The following is a 20,697-nucleotide window of genomic DNA, read 5'->3' as shown; positions in this document are numbered from 1 at the left end:
CCTTGATTTCAAGTTAGTTTAGTAATGGATTATTTGATTTGCTAATCGACAGTGATGTGAGTAGAAGTCCTGAGAAGTGTGATTTGGTAAATGGGAAGTCTAATCACCATTCCTTAACTCTAAATTACTAATTCTTCTGGCTTTAAAAAAAATCCTAATCCCTACATCTTACAATTTTATAATTCAAATCAATAATTCTTCCAATTTTTTACTCTGAGTGATAGATCTTCCACTTATAGAATAGAAATTACTAATCCTTCCAAGATAATAATGATAATTCCATCTGTATGCATCTTATCTTTGGAAATTGGTTTATTTTGTTCTTATTCCTACTTAAAGAATGTCAGGTATGTGCCAGTGTGTTAGGTCTACAAATGTTTGTGCTTCATGCAGTGGAAATGCCGATTCAAAATGCTGACAACGAAGCAAGCATTGGTCGGAGCCTGCAAGATGAGAATCCTACAGGACAACTTTGCAGGTAAAAAGTTTTTCTTTGTTTTATAGAGATATTTTCCACAATGATACAATAAAATCAGTAACATGTACATCTTCTTATTCCCATAAACTTTGTAGGTGGACATCTGAGCGATTAATGGATCCATTCACCTGGTGGATACTATTTGCAACAGTTGCTTTAGCCATATTATTCTATTTGTTAGTCTTGCTCCTGCTCCATTTCAACAAATACATCTAATCAAATAAATGCACATTAAAATGAAGTTTAATAAAGTTTGTTAAAGTTAAAAATGTCAAAATGGAGTGTCTTCATTCTCACACTAGGTTATTGCAGGATGGCAAAGTTCAGTTTGTGTAACATCAAGATGGTGGTTCAAACTGTACACAAGAAAAGAAAACTACAGGTGAATTCAAATGTGATTCTCATTTTTGTTCCCAAGACTAAGTAAAAAATGCAATGTAATGTATTTCTACTAATATTCAGCTGTCAGACTACAGGGAGTGCAGAATTATTAGGCAAGTTGTATTTTTGAGGAATAATTTTATTATTGAACAACAACCATGTTCTCAATGAACCCAAAAAACTCATTAATATCAAAGCTGAATGTTTTTGGAAGTAGTTTTTAGTTTGTTTTTAGTTTTAGCTATTTTAGGGGGATATCTGTGTGTGCAGGTGACTATTACTGTGCATAATTATTAGGCAACTTAACAAAAAACAAATATATACCCATTTCAATTATTTATTTTTACCAGTGAAACCGATATAACATCTCCACATTCACAAATATACATTTCTGACATTCAAAAACAAAACAAAAACAAATCAGCGACCAATATAGCCACCTTTCTTTGCAAGGACACTCAAAAGCCTGCCATCCATGGATTCTGTCAGTGTTTTGATCTGTTCACCATCAACATTGCGTGCAGCAGCAACCACAGCCTCCCAGACACTGTTCAGAGAGGTGTACTGTTTTCCCTCCTTGTAAATCTCACATTTGATGATGGACCACAGGTTCTCAATGGGGTTCAGATCAGGTGAACAAGGAGGCCATGTCATTAGTTTTTCTTCTTGTTACACCCCGGCCTAGGCAACCGGGGTGCAACGCAGAAAAATAAAAAAAAGGAAAATAAAAATAATCCCAAAACGAGATTTAAAGCAAAACACCACATTTATTTACATCACCAAACACCAGACGTCAAACTATTTACAACGGGGGGGGGGAGATCGCGACCATGACACACTGAAACACAAGGCTTAAATACATAGAAGGGCAATCAGGGAATGGACAACAGGAGGGAAACACAGCTGGGGCAAATTAGACCTGACGAGACAGGGAAACGTAAACTGAAAACACTAAGATAACACAGACTTTCAAAGTAAAACAGGAAACACATAACAGTCACGCCAAAAACAACACACTGACAACACCGAAACGTAACAGTTCCCCCCACCCAAAAATCAAACATTTAACACCAAGTGAAAAGTTTGATCCAGACTGACGAAGCCGATGAAGGCTGGAGCGGTCCCACTGACCCTCCAGCAGACGACGAAGGCTGGAGCAGTCCCACGGACCCTCCAGCGAAGGCGGATGAAGGCTGGAGCGGTCCCACGGACCCTCCAGCGACGACAAAGGCTGGGGCGGTCCCACGGACCCTCCCCTCAGCGAAGGCAGACGAAGCTGATGAAGGCTGGAGCGGTCCCACTGACCCTCCAGCAGACGACGAAGGCTGGAGCGGTCCCACGGACCCTCCAGCGAAGGCGGATGAAGGCTGGAGCGGTCCCACGGACCCTCCAGCGACGACAAAGGCTGGGGCGGTCCCACGGACCCTCCCCCCAGCGAAGGCGGATGAAGGCAGACGAAGCTGATGGAGGCTGGAGCGGTCCCACGGACCCTCCAGCAGACGACGAAGGCTGGAGCGGTCCCACGGACCATCCAGCGAAGGCGGATGAAGGCTGGAGCGGTCCCTCGGACGCTCCAGCGAAGGCGGATGAGCAGCCCACCAGCTGCACACACGGACACGCAGCCCACCAGCTGCACACACGGACACGCAGCCCACCAGCTGCACACACGGACACGCAGCCCACCAGCTGCACACACGGACACGCAGCCCACCAGCTGCAGAAGGCTGGAGCGGTCCCTCGGATCCTCCAGCGAAGACAGAAGGCCGAAGCTGTCCCTCCTTCGGACCCTCCAGCGATCCCGGACGAGCCCCCATATGTTACACCCCGGCCTAGGCAACCGGGGTGCAACGCAGGAAAATAAAAATAAGGCAAAAGACACACGAGAAAAAAAACTAAAGCTCTCCACCAAAATCCCAAACGGAAGTGTCTCAAACGAAAATATTAACAAACCCATTCACAACTATTTACAACAGACTATTTAGGACCCTCCAGCGATCCCGGACGAGCCCCCATATGTTACACCCCGGCCTAGGCAACCGGGGTGCAACGCAGAAAAATAAAAAAAAGGAAAATAAAAATAATCCCAAAACGAGATTTAAAGCAAAACACCACATTTATTTACATCACCAAACACCAGACGTTTTATACCCTTTCTTGCCAGCCACGCTGTGGAGTACTTGGACGCATGTGATGGAGCATTGTCCTGCATGAAAATCATGTTTTTCTTGAAGGATGCAGACTTCTTCCTGTACCACTGCTTGAAGAAGGTGTCTTCCAGAAACTGGCAGTAGGACTGGGAGTTGAGCTTGACTCCATCCTCAACCCGAAAAGGCCCCACAAGCTCATCTTTGATGATACCAGCCCAAACCAGTACTCCACCTCCACCTTGCTGGCGTCTGAGTCGGACTGGAGCTCTCGGCCCTTTACCAATCCAGCCACGGGCCCATCCATCTGGCCCATCAAGACTCACTCTCATTTCATCAGTCCATAAAACCTTAGAAAAACCAGTCTTGAGATATTTCTTGGCCCAGTCTTGACGTTTCAGCTTGTGTGTCTTGTTCAGTGGTGGTCGTCTTTCAGACTTTCTTACCTTGGCCATGTCTCTGAGTATTGCACACCTTGTGCTTTTGGGCACTCCAGTGATGTTGCAGCTCTGAAATATGGCCAAACTGGTGGCAAGTGGCATCTTGGCAGCTGCACGCTTGACTTTTCTCAGTTCATGGGCAGTTATTTTGCGCCTTGGTTTTTCCACACGCTTCTTGCGACCCTGTTGACTATTTTGAATGAAACGCTTGATTGTTCGATGATCACGCTTCAGAAGCTTTGCAATTTTGAGACTGCTGCATCCCTCTGCAAGATATCTCACTATTTTTGACTTTTCTGAGCCTGTCAAGTCCTTCTTTTGACCCATTTTGCCAAAGGAAAGGAAGTTGCCTAATAATTATGCACACCTGATATAGGGTGTTGATGTCATTAGACCACACCCCTTCTCATTACAGAGATGCACATCACCTAATATGCTTAATTGGTAGTAGGCTTTCGAGCCTATACAGCTTGGAGTAAGACAACATGCATGAAGAGGATGATGTGGACAAAATACTCATTTGCCTAATAATTCTGCACTCCCTGTATTCAATTATGACGTGGGTCAAATCGATTAATTGTATGATTATTACTTTTTATAGGTTTTGTGAATAATTTAAAATAAATTGCCCTTTTGGGATTAATAAAAGTATCTGATACTGATTAATAATATATATTACTACAACCACTTCTAATACTACTAATAATGATGTGACACACGCTAGGCACAGATACACCCACACACATGTCGTTAACATCAGATGCACGTTTATTGTGAGTGTCCACAGAATGACAGCTGAACACCGTTTGGCAGCGGTCGGTTTCCCCAGCTTCCTCCCTCCGCTCCTCTCCGCCTCACTATATAAAGGGAAGGAAAAACCACCATCAGTCCAAAATCGTCATCAGCTGTTCTTACCAGCACCACCCCGTTGAGCTCACTGCACCACTCCTCCCCTGCAGCCGCGCCCGGACCACACCTCCGCCACACACCTCCGCCACACACCCCCACCGCCCGACTGAGGCCGGGAAGCCCACCGGCCGAACCTACTCCCCCCCCCCCCCGCGAGCGAGAGAGGAAATCGGCCACCGCCATCTGCGGCCCCGGCCTATGGACCACCTTGAACTTAAAAGGCTGCAAAGCCAGATACCACCGAGTGATCCGGGCGTTGGCATCCTTCATGCGGTGAAGCCACTGTAGCGGGGCGTGGTCCGAGCAGAGGGTGAATGAGCGCCCCAGGAGGTAATAGCGAAGGGAGTCGACCGCCCACCGGATAGCCAAGCACTCCTCCACGGTGCTGTACCGTCTTTCGCGCTCCGCCAGCTTCCGGCTGATGTAAAGAACGGGACGGTCGGCCCCCCTCACCTGCTGGGACAAAACGGCCCCCAACCCCTTGTTCGAGGCATCAGTCTGCAGAACAAAAGGGAGGGAAAAGTCAGGAGTGTGAAGCAGCGGCTCCCCACAGAGAGCCTTTTTCACCTGCACAAACGCCGCCTGGCACGGCCCCGTCCACTGGACCAGATCTGGAGCACCCTTCCGGGTAAGATCGGTTAAGGGGCTGGTCAGCTGCGCAAACCCCGGCACGAACCGGCGATAGTAACCCGCCAGCCCCAAAAACCGTCTCACCTCCTTTTTGGTCTTAGGGCGCGGGCAGGATGCGATAGCCGCAGTCTTCTCCACACCTGTGGACGCACCTGCCCGCCCCCCAAGTGGTACCCCAGATACTGCACCTCCCTCCGTCCAACCGCACACTTCTTCGGGTTGGCCGTGAGCCCCGCCTGCCTCAGGGACTCCAGGACCGCGGCCACCCGCTGCACGTGCTCCGCCCAGGTGTCGCTGTGGATGATCACGTCATCCAAGTAGGAAGCAGCATACGCAGCATGCGGGCGCAGCACCCGGTCCATGAGGCGCTGGAAGGTGGCAGGGGTCCCGAGCAAGCCGAACGGAAGCATAACGAATTGGTACAACCCGTACGGAGTGGAGAAGGCCGTTTTCTCCCTGGACTCGGCAGACAAGGGAATCTGACAATAGCCCTTGGTTAAATCCAGCGTCGTGAAAAAGCGGGCCGTGCCCAGCCGGTCCAGGAGCTCGTCGACCCGGGGCATGGGATAGGCATCAAAGCGTGATACTTCGTTCACCCTGCGATAGTTGACACAGAACCGGATCGACCCATCCTTCTTCACTACGAGAACGATGGGGCTACACCAGGCGCTGTGCGACTCTTCTATTACTCCCATTTTCAGCATTTCCGCCAACTCTCTCTGAACGATCTGCCGTTTATGCTCAGGGAGCCTGTAGGGCCGTGAACGCACCGTCACGCCAGGCTGCGTTACAAAATGATGCTCAATGAGAGACGTCCGGCCGGGCAGGGGGGAGAACACGTCCGCAAAACGCTGTTGTAACGCGACAACGTCCGCTCTCTGGGCCTGTGTGAGATGGTCATCACAAGGGAGGGAGGCGGGGATGATGGAATTTGGCACCTCCGGCCCCAACTCATCTCTCTCCTTAACCAGGCTTGCCAGAGAAGCGGTTTCAACCTCTCTCCACACTTTAAGGAGATTGAGGTGATAAATCTGCGTGGCCCCTCCCCTGTCCGACCGAGCGACCTCATAGTCAACGTCCCCGACTCGCCGTGTGACCACAAAGGGTCCTTGCCACTTGGCGAGCAACTTCGAGCTGGAAGAAGGGAGTAATACAAGCACTTTGTCTCCCGGTGAAAATTGCCTAAGTCTAGCCCCTCTGTCATACAGGCGTTGCTGACGCTGCTGAGCCTGGAGCAAATTCTCCCGTGACAACCTCCCCAAAGTGTGGAGTTTTGCTCTCAGGTCTAACACGTACTGAATCTCATTCTTGGCGGGGCTCGGACTGTCCTCCCAGCTTTCTTTAATCAGGTCGAGCACCCCACGTGACCTCCTGCCGCTGTCCCCGGGCTCCCCTGCTCTAGCGGCAAGGTGGTCCTCTGCCAACGTAACCGCCACCTCCAGACTCGCGGGACGGTGGCGCCTGACCCATCTCGCCGTTTCTGCAGGCAGCCCCTCCACGAACTGCTCCAGCACCACTTTGCCCACCAGCAGCGTCTCGCCCTCTGACGATCCCGGCTGCAGCCAGCGTACGGCCGCATCATGCAGCTTCCGGGCCCAAGCAAACGGCCGATCCGCCACGGCCAGCCGACAGGTTTGCCGAGTCTGCCGGTCCGTCTGCTCTTGCAGCGCAGCCAGGTGAGCCCGCTGGGCCGCCGCATGGTCGTGGTTCATTTTCGCCATCTCCGCTAGCACCTGCGCCAAAAGCTGCAAAGGCTGGGCGGGCGGCGCAGCCTGCGGGTCGGACATCCCCACACCGGCAAGGTCCTGGGTTTCGGCACCACTTGTGACACACACTAGGCACAGATACACCCACACACACGTCGTTAACATCAGATGCACGTTTATTGTGAGTGTCCACAGAATGACAGCTGAACACCGTGTGGCAGCGGTCGGTTTCCCCAGCTTCCTCCCTCCGCTCCTCTCCGCCTCACTATATAAAGGGAAGGAAAAACCACCATCAGTCCAAAATCGCCATCAGCTGTTCTTACCAGCACCGCCCCGTTGAGCTCACTGCACCACTCCTCCCCTGCAGCCGCGCCCCGGACCACACCTCCGCCACAAATGACAATTGCAACTTAGATACAGTAACTGTGGTGGGGCGTGGTCTGCGGTGCCGTGCAGGGAGGGCGGACGCACCTGCACAGCATCCTTAATCACGCCCGCCTAGTTAAAAACACGGGGACTCAGGGGTTTGGGTGTGTTGTGGTGAGATGTAAATAAAGATGGCTCCGAATGATACTCCGTGGTCCCGCCGTGCCTTATTCTCGCCACAATAACAATCTGATATATATATATATATATATATATATATATATATTTTTTTTTTTTTTTTTTATTTATTATTTTTTTTTATTTCTCTTGCTAATGATTTAGTATTATTTACACACAAAATTCCTAATGGGTATTCTTGCTTTCCAAGGTCCAGTACCCTTTAAAAATAGCAGAATTCAGTTCTCTGATTGGCTAAAAGATCATTGTGAATACAACACCAAACTTTGGGGGAGTGGCAGTGCTCCTCCCCTTGCCAGTCCAGTTGTGGGTCTGCACTGCCCACAATCCTGGCTTTTGGCACCTAAGTAACAAACCACTGAAGGCCCAGTGTCAACTTTTAAGCGTTTCAGCATGCTTTATTTCACATCTCCGCAACAACCCTCAACACAGGAACCAATACAGCTTTTAAGCTGGCGAGGCAAGATCAAAGAGGTGTGTCCATCTCACCTGCAGTGGTATTACAATCCATGCACCACCACATATTCCGATTGCCTGACTAAGCCCCATGAGCCATCCAGCCGTGGCTTACTGACAGCTGAGCAGGACTGCAAAGCACGGTGTCTTGGGTGGAAGTGAGGCCAGTCAAGCCAGCACCCCAACTTCGGGCCAGGAATTTCCCTTGTTCTTCCCAACCTTCACCACTGGCTGGTGAGGTCCCCCGCGTCCTGGTTCCTCCTCAAAGATCATTTTTACAAGATGTGATTCCAAAAGAGTTAAACATTGCACTAGCAAGATTCCCAAAAGGAATTAATATTAATTTAATTACATTTAATTCATTTTAATTATTGAAAGGATTCCAAAAGAGTCATCTCGTATTTTAAGTACTGTTACCCTCAACTATGTTGGCAAATTAGATCATTCTTTTCAGCACTACCTTACGTGTCTGAATTTACGGTTATGTTTTCATTTTGAGATACTGTATTTTTATCTTTATATATATATATATATATATATATATATATATATATATATATAGGGATGGGTATTGATAAGATTTTAACGATTCCGATTCCATTTTCGATTCTGTTTAACGATTCGATTCTTTATCGATTCTCTTATCGATTCTTTTTTTTTTTAAAAAAAAGGAGAACACTAAGGTCGATTAGCTCAGAGCTTTGTTTTATATCTTCTCTTTGAACAAGATAGAAATTTAGGAGTAACATGGCCTTACAAACCCAACAGTGAGATCTTGAGAGATCCAGCCTACGGCTCTTCAATGGGGTGTCACAGGGTCCCCAGGAAAAAAAATTGTAAATGTAAAATAATAAAATAAATATTCTTGTGAGACATATCACATATTGACGGGGTCGGGTTATGTTAAAAAGTATAAATTGTTATACTTTGTTCATTGGTTCAAAGGTACCCCACACTTCTTTTTTTGTTTGCTTGTTTGTTCTGGTGTATTTTTCATTTGAACTGTTACTCTGCCAGAGTACTCATATTTACAAGATGGCATTGAACGCCCCATTGGTGTATCAGGAAAACTATTTTGTACGTATGTTCCTTGAAGGGGATTGAAGTCGTTCTTTTTTCCACCGCAGCGAAGGGCTAGGAGTAGGAGAGGAGCTGCTGTATGTTTTTGTTATCGAATCGATCTGATTGTGAAATAAAGCATATGCAGTGAGAAAGCAACTCCAGGAGTCATCCCTGCCTTAAAGCTGCAACATTCTTCTGTAGCAATAACAAAGTATAACATAAATTGTTCTGTGGCAATTACACAAGAATATCCAGTAATGTCCCTGCCCACAATTAAACACATTCACTTACCAAAAATCGGGGGCATCTGCTGTGGCAAATGGGTGCAAGCCTTTGACCACAAACTTAGTCACTGCTCGGTGACATTAGTCTATCCTGGCCTGAAAGGAGACGCTACCGGTAGACTGCAGCGAGAACTGCCAGCATCTGAGCCAGACTCTGTCTGTCTCTCTCATCATGGTCACCTACATGTACAGTAATGGCAGGTCTTGTAATAAGGCAGATCGCGCTAACATAATATGCACTGTTAGTTGATTATTTACCTGCCGCATTAACGGGAGAGGACGTGTAAACGTCACCGCTGCTGCTGGGTTGAGAGTCACGAGTCCGGAGCGGAATTAAAAACGCGTGTCATCGCGTGTTTTGTGAGCAAATGCTTTTGCATATTCGTAGTGTTTCCTCCCTTAAATGAAATATCTACTTTGCAAGTTGCCCTGTTGTCATCGGTTCTCATAAAGTATAATCAAACTTTTGAGCGTTTGAGCCGCTTAGGCGCCGTGTTTCCTGCCAGGTAAATGACGCTCCGCAACGTGGTGACGTCATTCGGGGCGACTGGAATCGATAAGGGAATCGTTTGCAAAAATGGCAAACGATTCCAAGGAATTGAAACAGTGGGAACCGGTTCTCAACAAGAACCGGTTTTCGATACCCATCCCTATATATATATATATATATATATATATATATATATATATATAGCAGCTGGATAGCGTAGCGATTCCTGCCTGGGGCGTCTGTATCCAGTAAGGGTCCTAAGGCTAGACCCCCTATGTTAAGCGAGCCTACCGCAGACATAGATGATGTTAATGCAGCACTACGGACAATACCTACAACCACGATTACCGACACTAACAAGCTGATCTACAATACGGCAGCAGTGATCAGTGAGATGCTTGGCTACAAGTTGAACAGCCACAAGGGGCAGTACCCTCCATGGAGAAGGAGGCTAGAGAGCAAGATCAAAGTAGCACGGAGGGAGGTTAGCCAACTAACGGAGTTGCAGAAAGGTGCGACAAAGAAGGTGCATAAGAAATACAGCAAGCTGTCCATACCTGAGGCCTTGGAAACTGCCAAGCAAAGACTCACAGCCTTGGCCAGCCGCTTGAGGAGGTACACCAGAGAGATAGAAGGCAGGAGAATAAACCAGCTGTTCTCCACAGAACCAGCAAAGGTGTACTCTCAGTGGCAAGGGAACAATAATAAGAGAACAGCTTATTACCACCAGCACCACCAAGGCTGGAGACGGAGCAATACTGGAAGAGCATATGGGAGAAGGATGCAACCCATAACAGCAATGCTCAGTGGCTAGTTGATCTGAGGGCAGACCACAGCGACCTCCCTGAACAGGGTCCAGTAACCATCACAGTGGCAGATATCCAAGAAAGGGTCTCCAGTATGAAGAGTTGGACAGCACCAGGGCCCGACATGGTTCACGCCTACTGGCTAAAGAAGCTGACTGCACTCCACGAGCGTCTGGCAGCACAAATGAACCAGCTGCTAGTTAACGAGAGACACCCGGAATGGCTAACCGAAGGTCGGACAGTCCTGATCCCCAAGGACCCCAAGAAGGGACCGGTCCCCTCCAACTACCGACCAATAACCTGCCTCAGTACTACATGGAAGCTCCTGTCAGGCATCATATCGGCTAAGATGAACAGGCACATGGGTCAATACATGAGTGGGACACAGAAAGGAATTGGCAAGAATACCAGAGGCGCAAAACACCAGCTACTGGTAGACAGAACAGTCAGCCGAGACTGCAAGACCAGACTGACCAACCTGTGCACTGCCTGGATTGATTACAAGAAGGCCTATGACTCAATGCCCCACAGCTGGATACTGGAATGCCTAGAATTGTACAAGATCAATGGGACCCTAAGAGCCTTCATCAGGAACTCAACTCAACGTACAACACTAGAGGCCAACTCCAAGCCCATAGCACAAGTCACCATCAAGTGCGGGATCTACCAAGGAGATGCTCTGTCCCCACTGCTGTTCTGCATAGGCCTGAACCCTCTCAGTGAGATCATTAACAAGACTGGCTACGGATACCGACTACGGAACGGAGCAGTTGTCAGCCACCTCCTGTACATGGATGACATCAAGCTGTATGCCAAGAGTGAACGAGACATCGATTCACTGATCCACACTACCAGGCTATACAGCAATGACATTGGAATGTCGTTCGGACTGGTATGTACCACCGGCAGATAGAGGAGGTGGCTGATATCCAGAAATCCTACCAGTGGCTGGACAAAGCTGGACTGAAAGACAGCACAGAGGCACTAATCATGGCAGCACAAGAACAAGCTCTGAGTACAAGATCCATAGAGGCTGGGGTCTATCACACCAGGCAAGACCCCAGGCTGTGTAAAGATGCCCCAGAGACAATCCAGCACATAACAGCAGGGTGCAAGATGCTAGCAGGCAAGGCATACATGGAACGCCATAACCAAGTGGCCGGCATAGTGTACAGGAACATCTGTGCCGAGTATAACCTGGAAGTCCCGAGGTCAAAATGGGAGATGTCCCCAAGGGTGGTGGAGAATGACCGAGCTAAGATCCTGTGGGACTTCCAGATACAGACGGACAAAATGGTGGTGGCTAGCCAACCGGACATAGTGGTGGTAGACAAACAGAAGAAGACGGCCGTAGTGATCGATGTAGCGGTTCCGAATGACAGCAATATCAGGAAGAAGGAACACGAGAAGCTGGAAAAATACCAAGGGCTCAGAGAAGAGCTCGAGAGGATGTGGAGGGTGAAGGTAATGGTGGTCCCCGTGGTAATCGGAGCACTAGGTGCGGTGACTCCCAAGCTAGGCGAGTGGCTCCAGCAGATCCCGGGAACAACATCGGAGATCTCTGTCCAGAAGAGCGCAGTCCTGGGAACAGCTAAGATACTGCGCAGGACCCTCAAGCTCCCAGGCCTCTGGTAGAGGACCCGGGCTTGAAGGATAAACCGCCCGCAGGGGCGCGCTGGGTGTTTTTTTTTTTTTTTTATGTATTTATTTTTATCTTAAGGGATTAGGATTTTTTTTAAAGCCAGAAGAATTAGTAATTTAGAGTTAAGGAATGGTGATTAGACTTCCCATTTACCAAATCACACTTCTCAGGACTTCTACTCACATCACTGTCGATTAGCAAATCAAATAATCCATTACTAAACTAACTTGAAATCAAGGATGATTTTTGTGTAATTAATGCGACAAACCTAATTAATGGCATTTGCATATCATCCTTGTAAGTGTACTGCAACTTTGATCTGGAATTACACCTTCTCAAATAAATTAATGAACTATTTAAATAGAGTGTTGTTTTAATCTACAGTTAAGAAATTGGATTTTTAATCAAAAATCCTACAAGTAATGCACAGGGCTATCAGTAGAAAAAGAACATCAGAACAATTTTGGAAGCAGTAGTGATTTATATTCTGGAAGGACAAAAGATTAATATCATAAAATATGAGAGTATTAGTGATTTTGATTGAACTTAACTTGAAGCAAATCTCTTCCAGTCTGCTGTATTCTTACCACACTCTGACATCACTGCCCCTCCCACCCCAACTCATAACTACACAGACCTTTCAGCCAATCACATTATTAATTCTGCCTATATTAGCAGGTACTAGTACTTGGAATTGAAGATGATTCGCTTGGAGTCTTTTCTGTAATTATAATAAATAACATTCAGTGAATCTGTTTTGTGAATCTTATTAGTGTACTGTAACTTTAATCTGGAATTACACCTTTTCAAACAAATTATTAAACTTGTTTTTTTAAGTGTTGTTTTAATCTACAGTTAAAATGGGACTTTTAATCTATAGTGCTTCAAGTAGTAAGTAGGTATATAACAGTATTATATAAGAAGGATTACATTACAATGCTGCTCCTCATGTTGTGATTCAGCTGCAAATCTTTGCATTATATTCTTTTTGAATACCATGACTGTGGACTTTTCCCATCCTCCATCAGTGTGAGAAAGAAAACACAGGATTTTGCAGTTGAACAACAAGAACTTTATTGAACTTTATCTGAACATTGTTGTATATGAACATATGTGTGCAGGTGCATGCATGCTCGTGTGTGTGTAGCTATATTTGTGTGTCTTTATTGGCAGTCATTTTCCTTTCCCATCGGCAACACCGTCTGCCTGCAAAGACAAATGAAGAGAGGAGATTCTTAGTATTTGTTACAGTAACTCATTTCATCTGATATTTCATTTCTTGCTGGCTGTGTTACTCTGTTAACTTACATTCACTGGCACACCATCATTGCTGGACTGAGGCTCTTTAATGGCTTCAGAAATCTCCAGCTTCCTAGTTTCATCTTTTTCCACCAGTGGTGGTTTATTGCTTTTCACAGGGTCCTCAGGAATTGGAGTACTCGCTCTTCTATCCATTTTCTTCTTCTTGTGAGGAGCCCACTTGACTAAGGACTTGCAATACTGTGTTGAAAGAGAAATTATTTTAAAAAATACATAAAATATAAACAAAAACATTAAATGCAGTTCAGATGTTTGGTGCACATAGCATGGCATGTTTCCAAAGACGCACTGCATACAGAGGACATCAGCACAATGTTGGAAGCATTAGTGATGTATATTACATAACTGGAATGTCCAGGGACAGGGATGAAAATTATGGAAGTTTAGCTATTTGTATTGTATCATTGGAAGGACTAAGGATTAGGATCATAACAAAAGGAAAGAATTAGTGGTTAGGATTGCACTTACCTTGAAACAAATCTTTGCCAGTCTGCTGTACTCTTATCACAGTCTGACGTTATTGCTCCTCCCCCCAAAGTTCATGATGAGTCAGATCCTTCAGCCAATCACACGATCTAATTTGCCAACATAGTTGATGGTACCAGTACTTGGAATGGAAGATGAGTCGTTTGGAATCTTTTCTATAATTAAAATAAACTAAATGTAATCAAATTAAATTAAAATAATATAATAACAGCTTTTGGGAATCTTGTTAGTGCAACATTTAACTCATTTGAAATCACAGTTTCTTAAAGTGATCTTTGATTCTCAAAATTCTTGCTGGTAGATACTCCAATAAAATAACTTTAAACAAAAAACGTAAAAGAATTGTTGGTGCTGATGTCAGAGATAAACCAGGGTGAAAGGCATTACCATCTGATCAGTGTGATGTGGTGGAGAAGGTAGGTGGAATGATCCACACTAACAATGACAGAAAAAAGGAATTTTTATCCAGTTTTTGGAATGTCTGTTAATGTAAGTGAATAAATTGATCTCCCCTGTTAAAAGGGAAGTTTTCCTTGCCACTGTTCCCAAAGCCTTTGCTCATGATGGCCATCATCAGTTTTTTCCTGATTTCTTTGTATTATTTTCGGGTCTTAACCTGAAATTAAGCAGCTCGAGACAACTGTTGGCATGATTTGTCACTATATAAACAAAATAGTGAAGGAGCTATGGTGGACTGCCATGTAGCAGTTCCGATGGGTAATGGCGAAGCGCGGTAGGTGGTTCGTGATTAGCAGGCCATGCTGGACGTGGAGGTCCCTCCAGTGCTCTGACCTCCAGCTCCGACTGAGCAGGTCACTGGTGTGCCGCTGACCTCCAGCTCTGACTTTGCAGGCCATTCCTGCATGCTGACCCCCTCGGGCAGAGCGGGCCCCTCCGGTAGCGCCGCAGCTGCAGACAGTTGATCCAATGGTGATGATGGTGTAGCAGCTGCAGGCGGGGGAGATGTTGGTGGAGCAGACTGGCGGTAGATTCAGCAATGATGTTTAAGCAACAGGCAGGTGAAGTGATGTTGGTGTGGTTATGGCAGGCAGTTGAGAGGGTGTGGAGGCGTTCAACTGAGGTGAAATATGACTGCTCAGTTTGGGCAATGGCAGCGATATACAATCCTCAGCAAAACTTTCTAGCTTCTCTTGTTGCTTCTCAATCTTCTTCATCCTTTTCTTCTTTTCTTTTGTGTTAATCCAGCCAATGTTATTAATGACATCTACATATCATCCTTTAGCAGCCTTGTCTGTATAAAATGTGAGTTATTTGGAATTACAATGAAATCCATGAATAATGATTGACAAGCAAACAAAGACACACAATTTTCAAATTGAACAGAAAAGTCTTTATTATTGCATTTGGCATTTGTTGTCAAGAACTTATGTATATCAGTATTTGTCCTTTTTTTTTTTGAAAAAAATTACATTTTAAAAGTAAAAAATAAAAACAATTCTCAGACATAACAAAAAGACCTCACATGACCAAAATGAGTAAAATCTAAAAAAAAAAAAAAAAAAAAGGAAACAGTCAGAGCGTCCGTGTAAAATGAGTAAAAAACAAAAAACCTCACATGATCACAAAGTTTTCAAAAATGTAGTAAAACAAACATCAAAGTAAAATCAAAAACAACTGAAAAACCCTTTTCCTCTGAGTCTTTGTATGGCTTTTTGTCTTTTGTTGGTGTCTTTAGGTGTGTCTTTGTTCTTGTGACTTCTGAGCATCTTTGGACTTAACAGCTGTCTTTCAGTCAGGCTCTTTGGTCTTTTTCTTTCTTGCTTGTTGCCTTCTTGCTCTGTTTCTTTGCTTTCATCACACTTTGTCAAAGACCTTTTCTGCGTTAGAGATTTTTTCCTCATTTTTGGGTGTGCCACTGGAGACTCATAGCTAGTCCCAGGGCCATCTTCTTTTACTCTAACTGTGTCTTTGTTTTCAGTTGTTCCTTTTGCTCTCACGTGGCCTTTTCCCTTGGTTGTCATCTTTGTCTCTGGTTCATTTTTATTTTTGCCTATATCCTCTCTGCTCAAAGCTTGGACTTTTTCTGTAGTTTTTCTCACTACTCCACTGGAAACTTCTTGGTCTATGTCTGTTTTGTTCAACAAGGGACCATTTTCATCTTCAGCTTTGTCTTCTTCGTTATCTGTAGTCACTGTTTGCATACTGTTTCCATCTTCACTCAAGCTTTCTGGCCTCAAGGCTTCATTGTTTTCATCTCTTGTCTCTGTCTGTGTTTGGTTCACACCCTCAGTTGTTTCGTTTGGTCTAACAACATTTTGCATTTTTCTTTGGATTGCATTTCTTTCTGACATAATTTTAGGATATTCCCAACATTTGAACTTGTTTTTAAGAAATTGAGTACGACTATAGAAATGTCCTGTGTCCTTTGTGGCTTTTCCCTTTTCTTTAGCATTATCTTTACCTTTGGTGGATCCCAATGTACCTGCTGCTGTAAGGTCAATGTGTTCACAGTTATCATCATAATCTTCACTTTCACTACTCTCTGTAGTCACTTTTGCTCTTCCCCTGCCACTCTGTTTATGTCGGTGTTTTCCAGATGTGTCTGTGTCAATGGTGTTTGCGTGCTGTTTGGTCTTCTTTTTCACAATTTCTCCTCTTGTGGCATTTTGACTAGACTTTCTTTTCTTTGGTCCAGCATATCTTCTCTGCAACACATCTTCATTGTCTTCTGAGGTTGTAGATTCCTCAGAGTCTCTGGTTCTATTGTTCACAGCAAGTGCCTTTGCAGCATTGTTGCGGCACTTGAAGGCTTCGTCAAAGTTTAAATCTGCCTCATAAAACCTCGCTGCAGTTGCATCAGAATGGCACATCATCCGGTGGACTTGTACCTTGCTTTGGGTTCCCAAGGATCTCCCACTCTACAAATGTAAACATTAAATAATGTTATTAATTGCACTAACATTTGACATTTTCAAGGAGATTTACAGAGCTAAGGACAGAACCACAAAAAAAAGTACAACAGAAGACAATAAAAAGAAAAAGAAATGTCCTTTCAACATTAAAACACCGGGAGTAGAACCAGGAAGGGTGACTGTTTTATATCATCCCTCTAAAAGGATAGGAAGGTAAAAACATTGAATCACCATAAAGTGGAAACTACTCACAAAAGTGCTGATGCTGCTCCTAATCATAGAGAACGTGGGTTTTCCTGGGATACCAAACTTCCTCCATGCATCTTGGAATGAAGCCAACATCTTACAATAAGCCCTTCCATGAGTGTTGGTAAACATCAGTTGTGATGATACACCAAGGTATCTGTGGCGGTGGTACACAAAGCGGTGAAACCATATGTATTCGTCGTTCGTTAGGGGAACAAGTGCATGGCCAAATGTTTCCTTGGTCTTGTGCTCTTTTACCTGTAAAAGAATCAGCAACTAAATTACATTGCACACAGTCATTGATGTCGCTGGTAAGAAAATATCTTTAATCAGGGAGAGAAATAATTGCTTAATGATTTTACTCTGATTATCCGCCGGCCATCACCATCCGCTTCAGCAGTGCCAACTTCCTCAACTGTCATATTTGATATGACGCCTCTTCTGTGCCCAGTTGTGCAGATGACAAATCCAGCCAGAAGACCATAGAACCAGTCTAGGTTCTCAGGTGTGGGATTTTTCTCAAGCTCGACTATTGAGTAACATAGAGGTTGCACAGTAAGACACAAGGGATAGGGGAGCATATCCCTTATATTGCTATATACTCCCCCTAATATAATCCTATATAAACATCACAAATGCTACTGTTTGTATATGTATTATATATTTGAAGAAAAATCAAAAAGTCCAACAAGTGATTATAAATGAGCAGTCTGTTATAATTGAAAGCAAAAAGTTCTGTCATATATTTCTGTAAATCTGAGATTCTGAACTATATATACATACAGATTACAGCTGGTAAGTAAATATTATATAATTTCTCATTAACAGAGATATTATTGGGGTTATTAGAGTTGTCCTTATGGAGAAATGAACTACACACTTACCAAGTGCTTCAGGGATGTGTGTGGTGGCCATCTGGAGAAAATCAGTGATGTGGACAGGATCTACAAGCATTTCTAAAAGACACAGAATGTTTTTATGTTCCTGCAGCTCCAGTCATGCTCATTCATGCTGCACGCAATGATGTAAATATAAAACAGGTTGTATTTCAGACCTAATACAGATTTTTATGATATATTGAATTGAAATTGCTAATTCAAGCAACCAATGATTTATAAAGAAACATCCTGAAAAACAACAGGGGTGCACAAACTTTTGCATACCACTGTACATATACAATGCACAAAAGACCTACTTATATACAATTTATACCTTACATTACAACATTTTGAGTCCTTGTTCCTCACTACATCACAGTCATGATATCATGACATCTATAAATGATTTATTTATTGCACATGCTAGGTAACAACTAAGTAGTAAAGTTGGATCTTACGTGATTTTTTGATCCGGATGGCTTGCCTGTGGGTGTGTAACTCCCTTTTGCTCTTCTTCATTTCCGACTGAAGAGCAAATAAAGTCCCCTTTAAAGCCTTACGGGAGGCTCTGACCTCTGGCAGTTGTGCATCAATCAGAAATTGCAAGAACGCCCTCACACTTCCAATCCAGATCCTTTTGGTTGTTACAGCATATTTATTCAGATAAGTTGTCCATCTAAAAAAGGCCCACAAACAAACACAAATCAGTAATCACTTTAGTATTATTGAGATTACTGGACTAATATATCACAGAAATTTGTAAAAATGTACTCAGTCAGTCTTTCTCTGTTGTCCATAAATGCAAACGTCATTGCAGGGAGTTGATTGTGAGACATGAAATATGCCCAGGTACGGACATGATAGACCCGTTGTTTGGAGTTTTCGGCGTCCCTTTTACCTGTCCCACAAATGTGCTGAAACCAAGCATTCAGGACTTTCTCTGTTTAAAATAAAATGTAGTAACAACATAGCAATTAGGAGTGTCATGACAAACTGATGAAGTACAGAAAACATTCTTCTAATTCAAGTGGTTGACAATGATATTTGAAAGATATTGCTAATTAGTAGTAATGTTTAATTAGCGGGATGTGAGTTCCCAAATAGAACAACCAGTTCTAAAAATTCACATTACACTACACAAGAAACAATATTATTGCCAAAGAATTCATACCAAATTTAGGAAGCCGGGCTATTGGGTCATGTTTACTTCTTTCAAATTTCTGGCGCTTGGGGGGGCTGAGAGGTTTGAAGCCAAGTTTATCCTCAGTGGATTTCAGACTTTTCAGTTTCCTTTTCAGGAGTTTAAGTAACAAATCCTTTTCTTTGCACTTTTTGCAATTCTGATGTTGGACTTGAGCATCATCTGACTGATTGACAGGGGAATGGACTGAGCTGTCTTCTCTAATCTCTGCAGATTCTTCACGGGTATCACTGCTATCACTTTGCTCCTCTTGATCACTGCTTTCAGTCAGCTGCTCTATGTCCAGTGAGGTCACCATTGGAGGCTGTGGATTTGAACGTCTGAGAGCTTTGAGGGCTTTCAGATTAGCCAATCGTTTCGCTGTCGTCATTACTTTCTTCTTATCTGATTTCTGAAAGGGTATAAACAATAGAACAGCAATGTTTGAGAAAGTTAGTGAAACATGTCACATAAGAATGCATTCTAATTTAAAAACAAAATGTAAGCTATACAAAACACTAACCTCAATCTCACAGTGGACATTTTCCAAGTGCTTGTCCAGTCTTATACGGTTTTTAGCTTTACATACTGGACAGTCCAGCCTGCCCCTGTAACTGCATATCACATCCAGTTTGACAAATGTAACTACAACTACCACTTTAAATTGTTGCAATGTTTTGTCATATACTGTATGACAGTGACTTACATTGTAGAGCAGTAATTTAGCAGTAAATGTAATTCTTCTTTGTTTACAACATGGTGGTATTTTTTTAAATGCTGCCCAACTGCAACATATGGAATCAAGCATATTGGGCATTCTGTCATCTGACGTGGCATTTTTCCTGTAGAGAAGAATACACATCAGAACAGGTGAATTAATTGTTGAATTATTTATAAATTTCTGTCCGCAAATCTTCAAATTGAGGTGTACACTTTTCAGTACTTGACCAAATATTAAAGGAATTAAAAGAAAACCTTGACATAATTAAAAGTCTACCACTTTTAATAGGGGGATTAAAATAATTTGAAAGTCTTTAGTAAGTGTTTTTAAAGTTTTGATCAGGTATTATGTTTCTAAAGTTAGTATTTCTGCTAAAACAGTATTTCTGGAAAATCATAGTATTTCTGCTATGTTATAGGAATTGTACGCAATTATGGTATTTGTGCCAAAGCATACTGTTTGTGCCCAAACAGAGTATTTCTGCTATATTCTAGTATTTGTGCTAAATCTTAGTTTTTCTGCTATTTTATAGTATTTCTGCCAAATCATAGTATTTGTGTCAAAGCATAGTAATGTAACATAGCAGAAATACTATGCTTTGGAACAAATACTATGAGTTTGCAGAAATACTATGAAGTAGCAGAAATAGTATGATATGTATTCTTATCATGATATGTATAGTAGTATGTATGTATACTTATAAATTCATGATATAATTACAAAATAATTAAAAAAAATAGTTTTACTGGGGAAATGTGTTGTTTAAAATTTTAGTGTTATGTATTTAATTCTTGGAACAGTTATTGCTTTGGATACGAGACTGTGAAGAATTAGGGAATCATATTTAAGGACTGGAAGAATTGGAGATTTGGATGGATGAATAATTGATTTAAATTTGACTTATTTTGAAACAAATTTCCAAAAATGGATTCAGTTGGATTAATCACTGGAGAGCCCTTCAGCAAGACGAACTGTTGAAAAAAGATGTTAGTGTTGTTAAA

General features: G+C 43.6%; 1 protein-coding gene and 1 long non-coding RNA gene across 2 annotated transcripts in view; one reads left to right on the top strand and one right to left on the bottom strand.

Moving 5' to 3' along the window:
* The first annotated feature begins 1,215 nt into the window (after positions 1–1,215).
* LOC145430302 (uncharacterized) overlaps positions 1,216–20,697 on the top strand; it is a 358,832-nt gene continuing 339,350 nt past the window's right edge. Inside the window, exon 1 of the mRNA XM_080305132.1 lies at positions 1,216–2,692. Within this exon, the coding sequence (XP_080161258.1) occupies positions 1,965–2,692 (728 nt within the window). The 5' untranslated portion in view covers positions 1,216–1,964. The remainder of the gene's footprint in view (positions 2,693–20,697) is intronic.
* Positions 8,384–9,702, bottom strand: LOC145430306 (uncharacterized). The gene is made up of 2 exons (XR_013910783.1): positions 9,313–9,702; positions 8,384–9,234 (listed from the first exon to the last, which is right to left on the bottom strand). It is a non-coding gene; the product is annotated as an uncharacterized LOC145430306 (long non-coding RNA).

The sequence above is a fragment of the Astatotilapia calliptera genome, chromosome 8 (assembly GCF_964374335.1).
Source record: "Astatotilapia calliptera chromosome 8, fAstCal68.1, whole genome shotgun sequence".
NCBI lineage: Eukaryota > Metazoa > Chordata > Actinopteri > Cichliformes > Cichlidae > Astatotilapia > Astatotilapia calliptera.
This window is presented reverse-complemented; position numbering and strand designations above follow the sequence as displayed.